This window comes from Cyprinodon variegatus, unplaced genomic scaffold (assembly GCF_000732505.1).
Source record: "Cyprinodon variegatus isolate N-32 unplaced genomic scaffold, C_variegatus-1.0 Scaffold331, whole genome shotgun sequence".
In the NCBI taxonomy this organism is placed as follows: domain Eukaryota; kingdom Metazoa; phylum Chordata; class Actinopteri; order Cyprinodontiformes; family Cyprinodontidae; genus Cyprinodon; species Cyprinodon variegatus.
This window is the reverse complement of record NW_015150784.1, coordinates 231125-251470: the sequence shown is the minus strand read 5'-3', so window position 1 is coordinate 251470 and position 20346 is coordinate 231125. Positions and strand designations below refer to the sequence as shown.

The 20346-nt window shown below is 35.9% G+C and overlaps 1 protein-coding gene across 1 annotated transcript in view; it reads right to left on the bottom strand.

The window, feature by feature from the left end:
- Window positions 1-20346, bottom strand: part of LOC107091267 (leucine-rich repeat-containing protein 75B-like) — a 47801-nt gene that overhangs the window by 11607 nt on the left and 15848 nt on the right. The window contains exon 3 of the mRNA XM_015385093.1: window positions 18080-18192. Coding sequence (XP_015240579.1) covers window positions 18080-18192 — 113 coding nt within the window. The remainder of the gene's footprint in view (window positions 1-18079; window positions 18193-20346) is intronic.

Sequence of the window (20346 nt, the reverse complement as noted above, 5' to 3'; positions counted from 1 at the left end):
ACTACTTTCGGCTTGACCAAAACTGGACGAGAACTCTGCTCACAGGACGCTGCCAGGGGTAAGTCAGTGTGATTGCATGACACTGGTGATGGGGATTCCATACCGATTCATGTCAAAAATACCGAACTATCCCTTTAAGTTTATCTGTTTCATTTATTATAAATATTGTGAAAGATAGCCATAATTAGATTTATAAAATTTGTTCTTGTCATATAGCTCTTTGACCAGAGTATTACAGTCGTATTAATAGTGTTATGTAATAGATAGATGTATATTATTTAATTTTTCACACTACAAAAATTCCAATTATGTTTTTAGTTGGGATGTTTTATTAAATGGTAAGCTTTTTGGAGGTGATATTCTTTATAAGCAACAGAATATTATCTTTTTTGGAAGCACATTCAATCAAGATTTCTTTCTGCTAAACGTCCTGGTAAAAAGCTTAAGTCTAACTAAGTTGTTTGTTTTTTCTTAACATATTCTTACTTTATTTTATGAAATCAAAATACTAAGATACAAGAAAACTAAATGGCTAAAAAAAAGCTCTAACCTTGTAGAAACCCAATCAAGCTTTAAAAACATCTGGTCAATAATTAAATATATGCAGGTGAATTTAATTTAAAGGAAAATTTCAGTCGTATTCAGAATTCAAACTTCTGAAAGTACCGGTACTTTAAATATGAAATAATTACATACTGTTCAATGAATAAGAGTTTTTAATTAAAAATTAATTTCATTTACTGTATTTTACCGGAGACATCCATGTTTGGCAAAGAACACTCCTGCCACCCACCGGTTTGTTACATCATGGTGCGTATCGGCTGTTGATCAAGTCTCAATGCTGTATCTGGTGTCACAACGCCCTATTATCGAAGTCAGCTTAGACATTCTTCGAAATGTTGGCTATAAACTATTTGTTTTTTCTTCCTGCCAGATCCTCGCTCTTTAAGATGGAAATCCAACAACGAACCCGTCAGTGATGGATCAAGGTGAAATAACTAATATTTTTTTCACTTTTACCCGATGTACTACAACATCCAACTGCCATTCACGTGGGCATTATCAGTTTAACTATATCTCTCGAGAGGTTCAATGATAAAGTCCTGTCGAAATCTTAAATAATTGTTGTTGATTGAAGATGTGTCTCATAATTCATATTGATTTTGCTTGTAAAGCGAGGAGAATGACCTTCAGCTTACCGCACCGCGACGTCACTGCCGGAAAATGTCAGGAGTGAGGTGTTACTTTATTTGGGCACAAATGGCGGGTCCTGATGATTGTGACGAAAATTATTATTATTATTTATTTTTTTTTTGATTGATTAATGCTAAATTCATTAAATCACTGCAAACATATTAGGTACAGATAAGGATCCATTGATCATTCCTTGCTGACCAGACTTTTCTTTTAATATAAATGTTATAACCTACTCGTACAGCATTCTTGGTGTTTGGTAATATTGTTGCTTTTGGTCATGGCAAAGATTTGTTTCCCAATGGAAGATAAAGACTATTTTGAAAAATCTATATTTTTTGGTGTATGTAACTATACTGGTGCTCCCCAGGGGTGTGTGCTCAGCTCGAAATAAATATTTTTGTATCATATTGATAGAAATGTTTAGTATATTTATTTACAAACATATACATATAGTTGTAAGGCTGTATTAATAAATGTTTGTGTCACGCAATGTCTTCTAGATGTTTCCATCCACACCTGTGGATCTTCAGCTACTCTTTGCTGGTTCCTAATTGTTTCATTGCCCCTAATGTGTGTTTTCCCCTTATGTCTCCTGGATTTCGTTTGTCTTTATTTTCTTATTTTGGATTTTTGCTTCTGTTGTCACCTGTTGGATTAGTAAACCTGCAAGAAACCACTTCTGCGTCCGTTTCTGCATTTGGGTGCTCATTAAACCACCACTCAACCTGACACAGAATGTATTTTGCATATTTTTCCTACATTCCTAGTCTTTTGTTAAAGTGAGCTGACTGTAGTTAGCTAGTAAAAAAAGATGTTAACATAATAGTCGAAATTAAATATTAGCAAAAGAAAATAATCATTTTAAATAGTGACATATTAAATGGTTCAAGACTTATAAACAACTTATTCAGCTGTGTTTCAGAGAAAGTACTGCTTCTACTAAGGGGAATGATGACCTAAACATATTTGCCCACTGTTGGATAATAAAGAGGAAATCTATTCTATCCTATATTATACTATAACATTCCATTCTATTTGATTCCCATTTTTAATTGACCCAAATATAATATAGATATTTGGGGGAACAGTAAAAAGTTATTATAGGCATAATGTAGTTTCTGTGGTGAGCACACATGACATTGAGAATCAGTTTTAATTAAATAGATAGAAGAGAGGCAGCATGCTGTTCTATTTGCTAGAGAATACTCCAGATTTCTAATTTATTTATAATAACCCATGTCTGCTTAAAAATACATTACTACATTCATCTTATTTTTTTTCTTTCCATTTTTTTCTTTCCATTTTCAAATTTTCCATACTTTTATAATTGGAAAAAAAGGTTTAAACTTTGCCTTACTTTGACCCTAAGTTCCCTTAGCCATCTCCTTTTAATATTTTAGAAGATGAAGCTATTGAAGTTGACACTTGACAACACTGCATCCAAAAAACATTAGGAATGTTTGTGTCTGACGTCAAGAGTAAGTAAAGAAAATAAACTAAGCAGCTAAGAATCTAGAATTTGAACTTAGAAAAAGAAAAAAAAAATTAAAAAGCTAAAGTCTAGGGGTAATATGAAATAATATGCCAAAAGATGATAAGAATGGAAGCAAGCTGACGTAAGAACAGGATCCAACCAAACTAACCTCATCCTCACAGACATCATCATTCCTCTGTTCAGTCACAAACTGAGGCCATTTATTCACATGGTAGTTAAATATGCTAAATAGGATAAATGCGATAGCCTTCCTTCATCAAAAAGATGGATACAGTCTATTTTTGACCATTGATAATCTTAAAGTTTCAGTTTCTAAAAAAGAAATAAACCAGAAAGGAAGTAGCGGAAAGTAAAATGAATTTGGACATTTTAAATGGTAAATGGCATGTACTTATATAGCGCCTTTATTCAAGTTAGGAGACTTGACCAAAGCGCTTTACACTACATTCATTCACCCATTCACACACACACTGATGGTGGCAAGCTACATTGTAGCCACAGCTGCCCTGGGGCTCACTGACAGAAGCGAGGCTGCCGTACACTGGCGCCACCGGGCCCTCTGACCACCATCAGTAGACAATGCAGGTGAAGTGTCTTGCCCAAGGACACAACGACAATGAAAGTCGGAGTCGGGGCTTGAACCGTCAACCCTTCGATTACAGGGCAAACTCCTACATCCAACGCCACTGTCGCCCCCTTCTTCTTATTTTAAAATAAGAAGCAATGCAAAGATGAATCCTACACGCATAAAGTGCTTATCACTGGGAGCAGTCAGTGTGAAACTGGCCTATAAGTGTACTTTAAGTAATTTATACCATTCAGTTGATTAATTAAAATATATATGAAAACCCATCAGAAGCACAGGAAATCCTTGAAAATAAAACCAAGGTCCAAAACATCATGAAAGCCACATGAATGTATTATGAAAAACATAACATGACTACAGTTGCTGCTACATCGCAGCAATATTCCAGCATTACACAAAATTCTGTTACAGAAGAGGAATTTTCTATAATATCAGCTAAAGGTTATTTCCTGCTGAGCACGCAGACAAAGATTTGACTCATTTCAAGGGAATGAAACAAAAGCACTTAAAAAAATAACGGATTGCAGTTCCACAGACCCGTGGGATGGTCAGATCAATGTCTGCTTCATCAACGCTTTGCTCTTGACTTGTTTATTCGTCAGATCGATTTGTACTGTTTGGCCTCCAGGCATCTGTATAATGTTGAGGGGATAGTCTGTCTTAGGCAAAGGAAAACATACATGGCTCTACAGTATAAAGTTAACCTTGAGAAGAGAGGCAATAAATGGCATGGTTCCTCTGTTTTGCATGAAACTCAGGCAGTTTGAAATGGATTGATGAGAAATTGCAGTAATTATTGTGGAAAAGAAAGAGCTGAATTTGCTACTACTTCAACACTGTAACTGTCAAGGTGATGCTGTAGTGCTTTTGAAAATGTTGGAGTCATGACAGTGATATTATTCCTCCACCACCTAGTATTCTACAGTTCCACAGGATAATGGAACATTTAATGGGAAGGAAGAAAATAGCCTCAAAGCTCATTTGGATTTGGATTAAATTTCAGCGAAACATTTAGAGGATGGGCTGATTAGGGCTGCCTCCATTGTGCAATGTCGATAAGGCTGTTCAAGTGCTTTGAGATCGAAGTTGAGTCTCAATCAGTGTTTTGTATAAGTTTGAGAGTGGTGTTTTAATTGGATGGAGAAAAGCAGAAGCAGATTTGAGGATCAGCTAAACACAAACCTTCCATGGCTGTCATATACTACATGATGCAGTTCTCAGTCACAGTTAAATGTAGACAGCGGAACACAAAATATAAAAAAGAAGGAGAAAAGACACGACATAACCATCCAAAAATGGCACAAGTAAAGCACAACTGTCGTGACAGAAAGCAACGAGTGCTGCATACATTTTATTTTTATTTTAGCGAAGTATAAAAACCAGATTTTTACAGAATGTGTCATAATGCAGCTGTGAAGCATGTAAAATGTGATGTTCACTCCTCAGGCGAGCTATAAATTCACCTCGGATATGATTTGATGTGACGAACTGAATGTTTAGGTGTAGTGAAAGCAGAGACAGAACTCTTTGGAAAAAACTGTTGGGATTATATAACTGAATATCACAGCGCAGTACGCCTGTGTCTGAGACGGTTTTTCAAGCTACAGTTAAAAAGCAGAAAAAAATGAGCAGTTTTTTTTTTACTCAAAGCAGGTGGTAAGAAAAGTATAGGAAACCCCCATCAGCATTATAGGAGCAAACCTTCCAGATCAAATCACAGGGGTTCTTTCAGAGCTAAAGACTTTTATAAGAAGCCTCAATCCCTCAACAAATGACAAGAGATATTTAAAATACTACAAGCTTTTTAATCCTCGCTCAGTTCAGAAGTTGTCTCTCACAACATGTTGACTAATAAATGCATTGAATCACTCTAATTATTTCATTATAGCTGTGTGGCCTGAGGACAGGAGCTACAGATGATATTGAGTTTCTCTTCCTTCCTCCCACTCATCCTGCAGGATCTCAGCTTGTTCCGTGGGAAGCCCTCAATTATTCATGGAGAAAGATGGTGGCTCGATCTTTACATCTTGATTAAAAGTGGAGGTCAAACAGAAAGCAAAAGGACATGACTGCTTCAAGAAGAAGCAAATGTGGCTGTTAATTCCTAAATAAATACAAGACCAGAAAACGTGTTTGAATCCCTTGATAAAGGGTATATAATCTGTACACAACGCCCTTAATGTTACTAGGAATTCCTAACCTTAACACACAAAAAAAACTACACTGTATTAGGCATCATTAGTAATCTTAGTTCTTTGAAGTGTTGGAAACACTCCTGACAGACTTTGACTTTTCTGACATGACAAAAAAAAAAATCATGGATTTTTCAGCTGCTCGTCCATAATTTAAGCCTCCTGCTCCACCGCTTAACAATGGTACGTTATCATGTTCAACAAATAAATTTAAGGTAATTTGAGGCTTGTAACTTTGTGCATTATGCTGTTGGAAATAGTCGTCAGTAGATAAGAATACACACAAAAGGTTGATATGGTCAGTTTTGTTCATGAGTGATGGTAGGATAGAGAGGTAGATGGATAAGTGGATTTTTTGTCCTTCGTTGTCGTAACAATGCATCAATGGCAGTGCTTCAATTAATTCTGGTAAAAAAAAAAATGCTAAGCCATAAAGCAAAGCTCTTAATATACTGATCTGTGCAGCTCTTCCATACTATATTAAGAGCTAAAACTTTAAGTTCCTTCTGGGCTACAATAACCTGGAGAGTGTCTCCAGGGAGAGATGGATATGGATGAATGAAGATCGGCCACAATATTGTAATGTTAACAAAATACACAGCTGGCATAAAAGGGAATCTGTTAGAAGTAATGATTACAATGAATTCTGACTGCAATCAAGACTCACTGACCGGGCTACGTTTTTCTGTATCTAACTACTACATATTGGTGATTATTCTTCTTTTAGTTTGCCATTTTGGAATTTTCAATCAAAAAAGGTGTGCTCCTAAGTCAGATAAAGAACAACCTGAAACAGCAGCATTCTGCTGCCTATTACCCCCGATTCAGACATGTCTTCCAGTTTATGCTGTCAGTGTTTATCTATACGGCACGCAACTGGGAAAACCTGCCGCATAATTATAAAGTAAAGCTCAAGTAGTGTTTGAAATGCAAAACACCAGGCAACCCCAATCTAAAGCCTTCTTTTCAAAGGTAAATAGAATATGGCGAGTGGGCGAGCAAAACAAGCACTTCTAACACAGCATCTGATAAACAAGGATTGGGTTCTTTCAGACTCAGACCCCAATTCCCTGTCAACTGATTAAAATAGTACAAATCATAGCTGTATACACAATACTACACATTCAAACCACAATTGTAGTTTCAGATTTTTCTCATCTCAGTCTCAGCTTTGTGGTTTAGTCAGGCATTTTGGCAACTTGATCAGTCAATCTGACAGATGAAGGATACTAAAGGGGGATGAATGGGTTTTTCCATATATACTCACATTAGGGAAGGCAAATTACATGAATTTAAGTTTAAGTATAATATCCAGTCTACATACTGAGCGTGGTATCATTGACCACAAAATTATTCCTGCCATTTTTTGGTCTCCTTACCAACACCCTACTCTTTAGCTACTCCATAGTTTGATATAGAGCTAAGCTGGTAATACTGGAATATTTCTGTTAACCTAAATCTACCAGTGGTCAATTTTAAAGGAGGAATTACAATGTTACTGACTTTGTATCGTGTGAAATAGCATTTGTACTTGGACCTTTTTATTGCAAGGTAGACAAGCTAATTTTATTTTAGAAACTACATATACCTTCATGTCAGCAGACAGAACTGTTTAATGTGTATTTAAAACAAAGGGCAGGGAGTCACTCATTCATGGGGTACAACCACTTCCTTGAGCATCGAGAGCATGAGTTAGAGCCCTCTTGCCTCACTCTGTGATACATTCATTCAGAGTAAAGACTGATTTATACTTCGAAACTAGGCCGTCTGCCTTAGGTGTCACGGTGAATGCAGAGACGTCACCGCCCCCTCTGCAGACACTCTCCTGCACATCTCCCAAATTGTAGTTGACCGCAGACATTCCAGGCCTATTTTGTTTGTTTGACCGCCATTGCGGAAAACAACTTGTGAAGTTGGACCAGCTAGAAGAGCGAGATGCGCGAGAATGCTGGGACCCTTTTTCCGCCTGGATCCCCGCTCTTTTTTGACCTCATGACCCTTCGTTGTCGGACAGACTTGACATATCTAGACCCACAGCTATTTTATTATTTTCCCCTTTTGCGTTGTGGCGTGGAATAACATAGTGCAGACCACGCTTCAATATTGAGCATAAATCAAAAAATGTCTGCGTCATACCTGCAACAAGCTCACTGCAACACACTGCTGTGGGAGTATAACCAGCCCTTAACTCTCCTATAATAGCCTCTTTAGATATTGTTTAGATTATGAATGTGGTGAATAAGGAATAAAATAGCCCTTTGTTTTAGTCTGCAACTAATACTTGGAATGTTTCTGTTGTTCATTGTTTGCTTTTGTATTAGTTTTCTATATTTACTGCATTTTATTCTCTTTAGAAAAGAGTGAACACTAATCAGAGCTTGACAATTCTTTCTTCCAGTAAATTTCCATAAACATTTTCTATATTTAATCATTCAATAAATATGGCATCTAAAATCTTATCATTTCCACCTTCACCTATGATCATGAGATCTGGGTAATGACCCAAAGGACAGATTGCCTGGGCGCAACCTTCTAGATTGGGTGAGGAGCTCAGTTACCCAGCAGGAGCTCGGAGTAGAGTTGTTGCTCCTCCACGTCCAAAGGAGCCAACTGAGGTGGCTCGGGCATCTGTTCTGGATGCGTCCAGGTCGCCTCCCTAGGGTGGTGTTCCAGGCATGTCCTATTGGCAGGAGGCCTCGTGGAAGGCCCAGGACACGTTGGAGGGACTATCTCTCTGAGCTGGCCTGGTGTCGCCTCAGTGTCCCCACAGAGCAGCTGGAGGAGGTGTGTTTGGATCGGGAAGTCTGGGCATCTCTGCTTAGACTGCTGCCTCTACGACCCAATCCCGGATAAAGCGGAAGAAAATGCAATGGAATGGAAAAAATCTTAGCCTCTTCTGAAGACAGATAAAAATATAAAAAAATGTGTAATTGATGCATCAGGGGAAATTAATTTCTCTCATAAACCATAGGACATTCTTGGTTTTGATGGCTAGTGGTATTGGTCCAATTATGAAATTTAGGTATGTTAAAATTGATTAAAACTTGTTTTATCCTATCATTTTCTTCAGATGAATTGGGGTATACATTTCTGTGCTGCTTATTTATTTTTAGTCCATTAAAGATTCATCATGGTCTACAATAATATATGATATACAGGTCTAGATGGCAACAAATCAATTACAAAAATAATTAACTTTTTTTTTTTTTTTTACATTTGTTGTGGTAAAATCTCATTGGCTGACCAGAATAGAAAATTAATTTGGAGGTTTGAAACTTAATCAAATCTGTGTTTTTTTTATCAGCTTCTACACTAAATCTATACGTGTCTGGAACTGTTGTTACAGGAAACAAAGAAACAGGAGCACAAAATAACACAAAGATCTGATTAGGCAAGTCAGACTACAAAAAAAAAAAAAAAAAAAACTAGAAGTAAATTTAAAACTGACCCTTCATTGATGATTATGGAAACAGACATACAACTGTTGAAAGGTAGCTTTGAAATTTACCAAAAGCATGAAGAATATTTTTAAGACCTTTTAGCACTCAAGCAGGTATAACTAGGGTGGATGTGCTTACCAGGGGATGAGTTTGAAAAGACAGCAGCATGAAGTCTAATACACGTCTTTCATCTGATATACTGGGGTTTGTGTGGGTTTCTGATTGCACTATATTGCATTAAATCTACTTCAATGGCGGTTTTGATATTTTCCTTTCCTTGGGTACTTCAAAAAACTGGGTTGCTGTGACCCTTCCTGACAATTAGAGGAATCGTTTCTACAACAAGCCCCATTTTTCTAGTGACCACTGACAGATGCTGTGATAAATGTCAATCTTTGCTCTAAAGCTGGGCTGTAAAACGGGTCATAAACAGAGCAATGTAGCATTTTTTTTAACAGGTTGATAAAAAGGTGATACCAAGATATCAAGCTTGAATTGAGAGGGTTTTTGATACTTCAGCCAAAATAACCCAAAATAAATCAGGAATCTGCCCAGGACCATTCTGACCCTCTGAAAGTTTCTGAAGTTTCTAAAAAAATGCATTAAAGTTAAAATTATGAGCAAATGTTAGATGCATGGAGCTGACACAGAACTATTTGTTTTGTAAGGGGATTATTTCTGTTGATAAATGTAGCTGGTAACTAGGGTTGTCACGATACTAAACTTTTCAACTCGATACCGATAGTAAGGAAAATATTCGATACTCGATACCATTTTCGATACCACAAGGATAAAAACAAAGACTCCAAAAGTCTACAGGAATATTTTCATTAAGAAATAAAATACAATAAATAAATACAATAAACGCTGTATGCTGTGCACAATATTAAGCAAGCTTGATAAAAAACGTATAAAATTTAAATTAAGTGTTCCTTCCTTGGCTATGCTTTGCNGAAACAAAAATAATTCTCAGCAGCTGCAGCTCTTACAAAAAAAGTCTGAAACTGAAAAGTGCACAGAATTATTCAATCACACAGTGTTCTGAAAGTGCATTTTCCTCTGTTCTGCACTTTATATGAATGACTGCTTAGGTGCCACTGGTGGTAGCACTGTATCGATACTTTAAAAAACAAGTATTGTATCCGGATACAATGTTTCAGTATCGATACTTTTTTGAGTATTGATAGTTTTGACAACCCTACTGGTAACAGGGTGAGCTTACATGCGGGCTCTTTGACTTGAAGTCATCAGTTATTCAGTTTTTAGCTATTGTAAAGAAAATATTTTGTGGGGACAATTTTTCAAGCTTGATTTAAATTTCTTATCAATAAAATAAATACTGGCTTTGTATTTTGAAATAATAATTAAAACCAGAATAAAGATTAACCTACCCCAAATTACTTAAATCCACCATTTATGTGCAGAACTAACATGTTTTTTATTTAGTTTTTATGGCACCAGTGGCTCGTTTTTCTGACAGTAGGCTGACAGGGAAGGGGGTATGAGAGAGGGGGAAGAGACATGCAGCAAAGGACCAAAGGCCAGATTTGAACCCAGGTCGGCCTTGTCAACGACTAAGGCCTCTGTACATGGGTCGTGCGCACTAACCACTGCTCCAACTGCATGCCCAAGAACTAACATGTCTTCACCAGAAAACATGACATTCATATTTTTGGACTGTGGGAGGAAGTTGAAGATCCCAGAGGGATTTCATACATTCACAGAAAACCAAACCACTGATCTGACATGCAGGCCAACTACTAATCCATTACTTTAGGACTCACCACCGGTAAGTGAAAATGGGGACGTGCACGTAGGACGGCCTTACGTAAACATATTACCAGAATGATTGACAATTAGGAAAGAACACTTATTTTGATGATCCACTTGGAAAAAGAACATCCTCCACTACACCTTTAATCAAAAGCTATTCATTTTTTTTTTGTTTTCTGCTGATCTTTTTAGATAACAAAAAAAAAAAACAAATAAATAAAGTGAACATTTGAGGCTTTATACCTTTTTGATTGTATTTTTTGAAAGAAAAAAATACCTCTTTGTTAAGGAGAAGTTATTGTGTTAGAGAAATTATGGCATTTTTTTTGTTTAGTTTTATAGTTTTTTTAACCTTTACCATCTTAACCTGGGCTGGTGGAAAACTCCTCTGCCTTGTTTACAGTCATGAACCAATCCTCCTTAAAAACCAAAATAAATTTTGGACAGCCTTCCGTTAGGGAGTTGAAGGAGGAAAAGTAGTTTAGTCAGAGTAATAAGAGGTTTAGAGGAGTTTTAAAGCCAGACTATCAGCTTTAAACCACAACTTCTGACACCTCAGAAGCCCTTAACTCTTTCTGCTCCCAAGATTATAAGATCAAGATTTTACAGATCCTTTGTGATCTTGTTTCAGACAAGTGAATGCTATTTTCCAAATGATACAGAGTGTAGAAAACATCTAAGAGAGACCAAGAAAAAAATCCTATTTTAACTACATAGTCTCATTGGCTGTAAAATCAGTTATGTCCGTTGCTACAAAGACAAGCCATGAAAAGACATCTCCAGTGTGAGTCAAATAACTTAAAATGTGCTGTAAATGCAATCTTTTTCTAATTAAAAAAATATCTGTGCTTCATTAATTTGATTTTCAATACCAATCACAACAATATCCAAAACCTCCCCCTGGGGATCTGGGGATACTGTGAAACCTGCTTTGTGCTGCAATAGAAAAAAGATGAAAACATTGCCTTAAGTGGGACACATGTGCAAAACACTTGCAGTGTTACAGAAGCAAAGCAGGCCTCAGTAATAAAGCCCGAGTTATGATTTATGAGTTATCTCCAGGACATTTGCGACTACTTGCTTGTATGTCGTGAGAAACAATCCAATCTGAGACGAGAAATGGAGAGCAGGCTCGGCACTTATTAAATTGACTTCTCAATTGCACTTTCAGGGGAAAATAAGATTGAAGCTTAAGCCTTACCTGTCCAAAATATTAAAAAAGCCCAAGATCAATTCAAAGTGTTGGGAGGAAAAAGGGAAAATACATGATTTCTGATCTGCTACCTCGCAGTGATTCTGCCCTCCCTCCTTTTTTTCTCGTCTTCGTCTGACAGTGCCTTTCCTCAGACCATTTCCCCAGAGCCACAGCTCAACCTGCAGAGCTGCTATGTATGGCAACTGTTGAACAAAATGGGCTCTCACAAGAATGAGCCAGAAAATCAATGCAAGGAGGGAATTTCGATTAAACTGGAGAAACTGAGGGCCAAAAGCATAAAAAGCGATCTAAGAAAAGACCCTGAAGGTGAAAAATAGAGTTGAGGAGAAAAGCATGTACCCTCCTTTTAATTGTGTTATGATGCTTAATTTCATGCAAAGACATCTGAGTTTTCTTGATGTTTTCAAAGCAGATATGAGTCCTAGAGCTGCTGCTGTTTGGGTGTTTGCAGTGGAGGCTGTGAAAGACACAGCCCTTGCTAATGAGTGAACCGGGAGGCTTTGCCGTGTTGTTTTGTTGAGTGTTATTTTGAATCACTGCAACAGAGACGGAGGGGTGGGAAGTTAACTCAAGCTGTCAAAAAAAATCTTTCAATCTGGGTCAATTGCTCAGGGAGAAAGCATCATCTTTATTACTAGAGATGTTTTATAAACATGCTATTTGACTCACTTCTCTTACCCCCAAAATAAGTATATTGTTTAGTCTACTCCACTGGTGTCCTGTTCCACATGACTTTTCTGTTTGACCTGAAATGCTTTTCTTTTCTCTCTGCAACATTTTTCACATGGACATTTTTAGATATTATAAACCTTTTGATCTTTGAAAAAAAATAGTAAGCATTATCTTTTCATTTTGATTAGTGTTGTAACAATCCCTGAAGAACAACATATAATTATTAGATTCTAATCTTCAATGCACTTAAAATATTTGGCAATCATTATTTTATTCTTGTTTCTTCCTTGGGTTAATTATTTTAACACTGGAAAGTTTGTTAAAGAATTTAATCTTTGAACCCAATCAAAACCTAAAATCATTAAACAGTTTTCTTTTATTGTTTTCTCTATATATTTGCACGACCGTAGCGTTGTATCTCTGGCATGTACAGTAGAATAAAAGACAATGGATTCCAAAGTAAGACGATAAATCTCTGTTTGACCTTTAAAGGAGCTCCATAAAGACAATATTTCTAAGATGGTTTATAATCATTCTTTATTTGAGGAGTTTTAACTTTCCAAAAAATAGCAAAACATGTCTAATTAATTGAGAATCATTTTAATTTCACAGTTATGAACAAACAGTTCAGATGTGCATGTTTAGCATTGAATTAAGTCTGCATTTTTTTCACTGCCACTTGTTTTCATCGCACGACCTGATGGCCTGCTGTGAGAAAGCAACGTTTAATCTTTTATGCTTTATAGTTTTTGGTGAATTTAATTAGATTTGCTAAGCAAAATAAATATTTTCTAATAATTCCTCTGTCTATCAACTTGCTTTTGATGAGACTTTATTCTTAGATTTCTTTCTTGTTTCCTTTTACTCAGGTTCAGCCCATTACTTCTTTCTCTCCCTCAGGTTGCTGATTCTCACCTGCTTGCCCTGCCTTCCTCTCCTCTTTTCCTGTGTACTGTTTGATTGTTTCTTTGCAGGAATTTCTCCTCCATCCTCGTGATCTATGGTGTGTTCCTGTGTGGCTCCATATCTCTGACTGATTTTCTGCTCCTTTTTTAGTCTTGTTCTAATTCATGTCTTGTCTTGAGCTTTTCTATATTAAAGTACTTTATTTTTGGCACAACAACACTCAGCATTTGAGCTCTCCTTCTACCAGACCATGAAAGTATTGCGTCTGAACAATTAAAAACATTGCAAAGAGTCTTTTTCAAATTATTAGTTCTCATTCTGCATCATGTTTTAACCCCAAACCTTGTGCTATTTAGTAAAATCTGTCAGAGTTCTGAAAATGTAAGTCACTGACTGAATAATTTATGCGTATAAATATTAGTTATGACTGAACTGGGGTAAGGACTCACTTTTTAGATTGCAATAGTCATCCAGAAAAGAGATATTGCTCTTTTTTCAGCAGCTCTTCCTCTGAGTTGGGACCTGTTTCATTTCACTTTTAATTAACAAATGAAGGGTGTGGCAGGATTTGTGCCTGCTTGGTTTAAATCTTTGAAGTAGATTGCTTGGTTATGTCATCAGAAAGGTGCAATTACAGAATTAAAAACCACACTTATCTAACCCTGATTCATGATGCTCCAATAGAGGATATATATTTGTGTGAAAAAATAAGCACAAATAAAACAAATTTTTAACAAAGCTCCAGTAGGAATCCAATGTGGAAAGGTGTGCTCTAATATAAAGAGATGAAAGTAAGTTTAGATTGATTTCAATGGAAATGGACATTTTTAAAGAAGTGATGATATAGTGCATTATAAAAATACTCATAAAAAATATATATATATCAAATCGACCAAGGTTGGTTGTGATATTTCACTTGTTTAAGGACCTTTTGTGTCTCAATTCAAACTATAGACGAGGAATAAAAAAAAAAACGTTAAAAAAACAAACAAGGTAATTAAATTTTGAGTATGTTTTCTTTTTTTTAAATAAGCTTTTGACATTTTTTATTTTGTATTTGCTGTGTTGTATAATATGGAACCACTGATACATTAAACTGTGTTGTACTTTGAAATAGTTAGAATTTATGGGACCTAATCATCCAAAGTTTATGATAAATGTATACATTGCATTTTTATTTTTATTCTATTATGCTTGGATGATTTGGTTATTTTAACTTCTTTTTAAACACTTTGACATAATCAAAGTTTTATCTTCAGCCTTTCATTTTGGTACCAGACCAAATTGCCTTACAACAAACAAGCAAAGATTTTAGATGTGTGTCTGAAAACGGCAGTTTGAGTGAGGTAGATATTTCTAAAAAAGAAATCTGTAAAACCCAATAAGTAAATGACCAGTTGTCAAACATTACATTACGTTAATTTCATCCTCACATGCTATTTGGAACTATCTATAAAATTATATGGGTTAAATTTTTCTTTACAAATTTACTGATAATTGTATAAATAAAATCTGTTTTTGTCCTTTCAGGGTGTTTTTACCATTAATGTTCGGGGACCCAGTCAAACGTTTGTTCTCTGCTAATGAAGTTCTGAGCAAAAGAAAGGATTTTGAAACAGAGGCTGCACATAAACCAGAATTAGACACCATTCAATATTATGTCAATATGTAGCCTTGATTTAGACCTAAATGATTAAGTCTAGACTGTTCTTGGTCAAGCACTTTAGCTCTGATAACTTCATATCTAAGGAGACTGCAACATATTGAGGCATAAAGCACAATTTAGCCATAAGAGGATGTCTATTAGAGGTGCACATTTACGGAATAGAGCATCAATATATATCAAAGAGAACAATAAGTACTTAATTTTTAAACTTAAATTTTAAATATTACCGGTATTATTTATTTACTTATTCATGCTGTCCTTTACTGCTTATTTGTTTTGTACTGTATTCGGCTTTTAGACAGCCTTTTGTTTGCTAGTTACAGTATTTATTGTGTAACTGTGCATTTTTGTTCAAACTGTGTCCTGCCTGATTCAGTGTGTGTCTTTCATGCTTTCATTTTTTTTCCTCTGTTTTTGCAATCATCTGTCGGACGACGAAGGATAAAGCTCTTGTGCTAAATACAGCACATGTGCATTGCGGTAATGTTGATTAATGTGCACTGTCCTGATCAAATAAATGAAAGGAGAGAAGCAGACCCCAAACCAAGACACAGCTTTACAAGGATTTAGGGTTTGAAAATGTTAGAGCTACACTACCCTATTTTAAATTGATATACTGCATAGTATTTTCATTATCTACAGATAGAATATATATATATTCATATACATACTTCCATAAGAGTTAAGTAAAAAAAATGTAAGTATTAAAATGAAATGATTGAAAATCGTTAATAGGATATTTAACAGTGTATTGGGATGAAACCCAATCAAAAACAGGGTGGAAAAGATATGAGCAATGACTTTTGAGAAGCAAATATTTTTCCTATCAATCAGGAAATGTTTGTTTCCAAACAAGTTAAGTTCATTATCCTATATTGAGAGGGAATATTCACCCATGATAAACCTTTCAGATAAATGTCCATCTTTTCATTATTGGGTTTTGTATGCAGGGCAATTTAGTTCATTAATACAGTGCAGTGTAAAAACAAATGTTGTCTAAAGGCACTAAACAAGACAAAGATCAATTAAGATATTTATATGGATGGCCCAGCCATCTGCATCATGCAGCAACAATAGCTGACTGAATGGAGTTGTTAAGGATTAGGTATTCATGGAGGATTTGGGCTTGTTTTGCTGTCATATTATTTCGCCTATCATGAAGTATTCCTTATACCAAAGATATCAATAATCAAATTTTAGAACCAACTCTCAGACAAAAGAAATAAGGTAATCAGCTGGACAACGGTCTTACAGAACTTTAAACTACAACAGCATGGCCAGAAGTCCAGACATCATTTTGAAGGAACTGCTGGGAGGTTGCATTTTAAGAACTGTGGATAAATGGAATTCTGAAATCCTATTGGATAGAGAAGATGTGCTCAATAGTGTCTCACATTGATGTGAGAAAATGATAAAGTTACATAAATGAAAAATTCAAATCCATGCTGCTTAAGTATTATTTTACGCTGTCTTTAATTCTGATTATGTAACTTTTTTAAATAAGAAACATTATTTCAACTATTCTATTTTCATTATTTGTGCATGTTTTCTGTTAGCAGCTTAATCATATTTTTCTGATAATTTTATCTATCTCTTTTTTACTTGTTTTAATCGCTCTCTAAAGCACCTTTGTAAACTTTGCAATTTGTAAACACATTAAAAAAGTAAAATACTCCTGACAATTTAATCGTGGACTATATCTAAGTTTTCCTGTCAATTTACGTGACTGAAAAATATTTCACAGGGACTTATGGGGGACGGAGTGGAGAGAAAAACTAAAATTATTAAATGAGACTGTTTCATTGGGTTTAAGGACTTTCCTAAATGGCACTGATACTTTACTTCTTTATCAGCTTTAATTATCATGCAGCTTATTTGCTCCCTGAGAGGTCCTTGCTCATCAAGCTGGAGGCAGAATATAATGTGGAATACATTCATTGAACAAAACTTTAGGTCAACAACAATTGTGTATAGACTAGACACACACAAACTGCAAGATATCATTTTTAATTTAAGTAATATTTCTCTCACTGCATGACTTTGCTAATGTCAAATAGAAGAGCTAAAAGTGTTTTAGAGAAGACAAGAGTGAGAAATAGCCATTAGGCAAAGCAGGGCTAATGTTTAATCAATTCACAATTGGTTTGATGTTTAATTAAGAAAACACTAATCTGTCATTTCGGAACCTTGGAGGGATTATTTCCAAGGGAGAGAATTTCATATATGATGAGTTGTTGGTAGTAAGCGGTGCAACCCTCTACACTGGTTGAAGTTCTTGTAAAAGCACTAAGAATCAAGGGATAGGGTTATTTAAAACCAAATTCGCTGAAGGGGTTGGTTAAAACCAAATCACACTTATTTGTTTCACCCCAATAAAACAGAAAACAACAAGGTCAGATTAGAATTAGTATTAGATTACTTAGAACATAGCAGAAAATCTTTTATAAAAGATGATTTAAGGAAAAAATTAATCAGAATTGAACTTATAACTTATGTGTAGATAAACGGGGCCATTGTTTTATATACTTTTATATATTTAGCCATCATTTTGTATATTGGGCGGAAACATGCATTAGATTGAGGTAATTATGGGGCTAAATCAACAGTAACACAGGCATGCCCAGAATTGGTCTTGCCGTTGTTTTTTTAGGTTTTCTGCTCCAGCACAGCTGATTTTCACTGATAGGTGATTAATAGGCTTTTGCTGTACTACAATAATCAAAATCAGCTGTGCTAAAGCAGGGAAACCTCTAAAAGCTGCAGGACAGCATCCCTCGAGGACCGACTTTGGGCATGCTTGCCTCAAAGCTAAATTGGGTCATTTTTCCAAAGCAGCAGGGGGCTGGGAATCTCTCTGCTGCTTTCACTGTGTCAGCAAGTGGATCTTTGGATAAATAAAAGCACAGTGTCACCCTCACTCAGTCACACATACAAACCAGGCTTGGGATTTCCTTCGGGGCACGCTCTGTTTCGTCCACTTAGAGTGAGGGGTCAAGTGGTAAATCAGCTGCCGGCAGATCTTGTTGGTGGATTTGAGTGACTCCATTTCCTGCAACACAGGCAGAGAAAAGTCCACTGAATCACAGTTATCCTTGATAAGCAAAACATGCTTGACACAATACACTTTTAATCAGACCTTTACCTAAACTCTCCATAAAGGCACAACCTTTCTATAGGATAGGAGTCAAAAGTCTGGTTGCCTTCCAATTTAAGCACGTTTGTGGTTACCGAGAATTTACCTAGGCAACCTTTCTATAACTTTCTGAAACTAATGTAACCAAAACTTTTCCTTTTTTTATTAGTTAAGGTGATGTTTTATCTATTTGTTAAATGTCATTAAAAATAAGAAGGGGATAAAAAAAAAAAACAATGTTTAATTCAGAGGTTTACAAACGTTTCTTACAATAGCTTCCTCAAATTTTGGCCCAGGCCTGTAAACAGAACTGTTGTAACTGAGCCAGGTTGTTGGCCAAGAGGTAGATTCACATTCTCAGCTAAGCTGCCAAAAAAATGAGGATTTAAGATGTAAAACCCCAAGGGTTTTAGAACTGATTTATGGCTGAGAATATACCACAAAACTATCCAAAAATAACCCCAAATCTATCAGTTATTAATGGATACTCTGTTTTAATGCATATAAACACATACAAGAATTTATTGTTCAGGTTTAAGCAGTATTGCAAATGCTGACCTGTTGCCTGATTTATTTGTGAGTTGGATCACCAAAAAAATAAAAATAAAAATAATACAATCCCTCTGCAGGCAGGCTATCCCACGTGACCCAATCATTAAAGATCCCTAACATCAGTAATCTTAGTTTGTTTATTACAGTCAGTGACACAAAAAATAAATGCTATAAATCTATATGAATTTTAAAAGATCTGTCCTCAACTTTATTTTCAAACTAGAAAACTGTTTTCTTGATCCTTAGGAAACAACATCCTACTAAGAAAAAACAAAAAAAAAAGCTGCAAACACTTCCTCATTCAAACACTTCATCAAAGACCATAAATGCAAAAGTTTGTTCTGAACAGAGTAAATCTAATCAGTGCCATAAATTAACAAGAAAAAGTCAATAACATAAGAGGGAGTGGGGGGTGTCATAATTTATCCAGAGGGAAAAAAAAGCTCCTCCTGCCTTATTCTCTACTAGCTTAAAGACTGAACAGGCTTTACGCTTCAACATGTTTTGCCACTTGAATGATCAAGCATGATGTCAGTGGAAGTTTTCTTAAAGGGTGTAGCGTCTGCATGGATCCACACAGCCAGCCGTGTTAAATAAACAGAGGAGTGCATCAAACCAAAGCATACACTAAATTTATTCACCCTAGATAACACTAGTTAGATAACACTGATAACACTTTGTTTGAAAAAGCAGAAAACTGTCTTTGTCTTCACATGGTTTGTATTCAAATAATAAACCTACATGATTTACAGCATTTTGGGAAATTTTGCTCACAGAAGCAGCTATGATGCCCCGAATCGGGCACACAACCTCTCTACAGCCTTGTCACGTTTGACTCAGTATCTCGCTACGGGTCGGTGGCCAGTTAGGAGCATACCACTGCCAGGACTACACTTTCTGCCTTCTATGTCTAAAGCAAACAAGCATAAAAGTAGAGTTTCAGACAGCCTTAATAAATGGACCTCTATGATTTTATCTTTACATTTAAATCTTTTTCTTGTAATCAGATCTAACCCTAAATAATTCTGATAGCTTTAGGGGTTTTTCTTGTTTTTATTTTTTACAGTCAATCTCAGTACCTGCACCTCTGTTCAAATGCCTGGTATGGAAATAGATCTTGAATTTCAACATGTCTGATTTGTATGCTGTGCTGCAACTGAATGAGCCGACTGCCAGTCTGGACAAAACACAATTCATTTCTTAAGGAATCAGTGCTTCCATTCTAGTTTCCAACACAATGAAATGAGGAGAGCTGAAAGATGGTTGGCATGAGAAACGTGAAATCAAATGTTTTAAATCCCGGATTTCTTTGAACAACAAAATGAAAAAAATAAATAAATAAAAAAAATAGGTATGTGATGGCCTTGTTTTGAGGAAATATTTAGGAACTGTAGAATTTTTTTTTCTTCTTTCTCTAGAGAAACCCCTAAACGTGCCCCTACTGTTGGTGCCAGACCTCCTCTGACCCAGCAGCGCAGCAGCCAAGAGGCCTTTTGACTTCAGCACCACAGCTGCCAA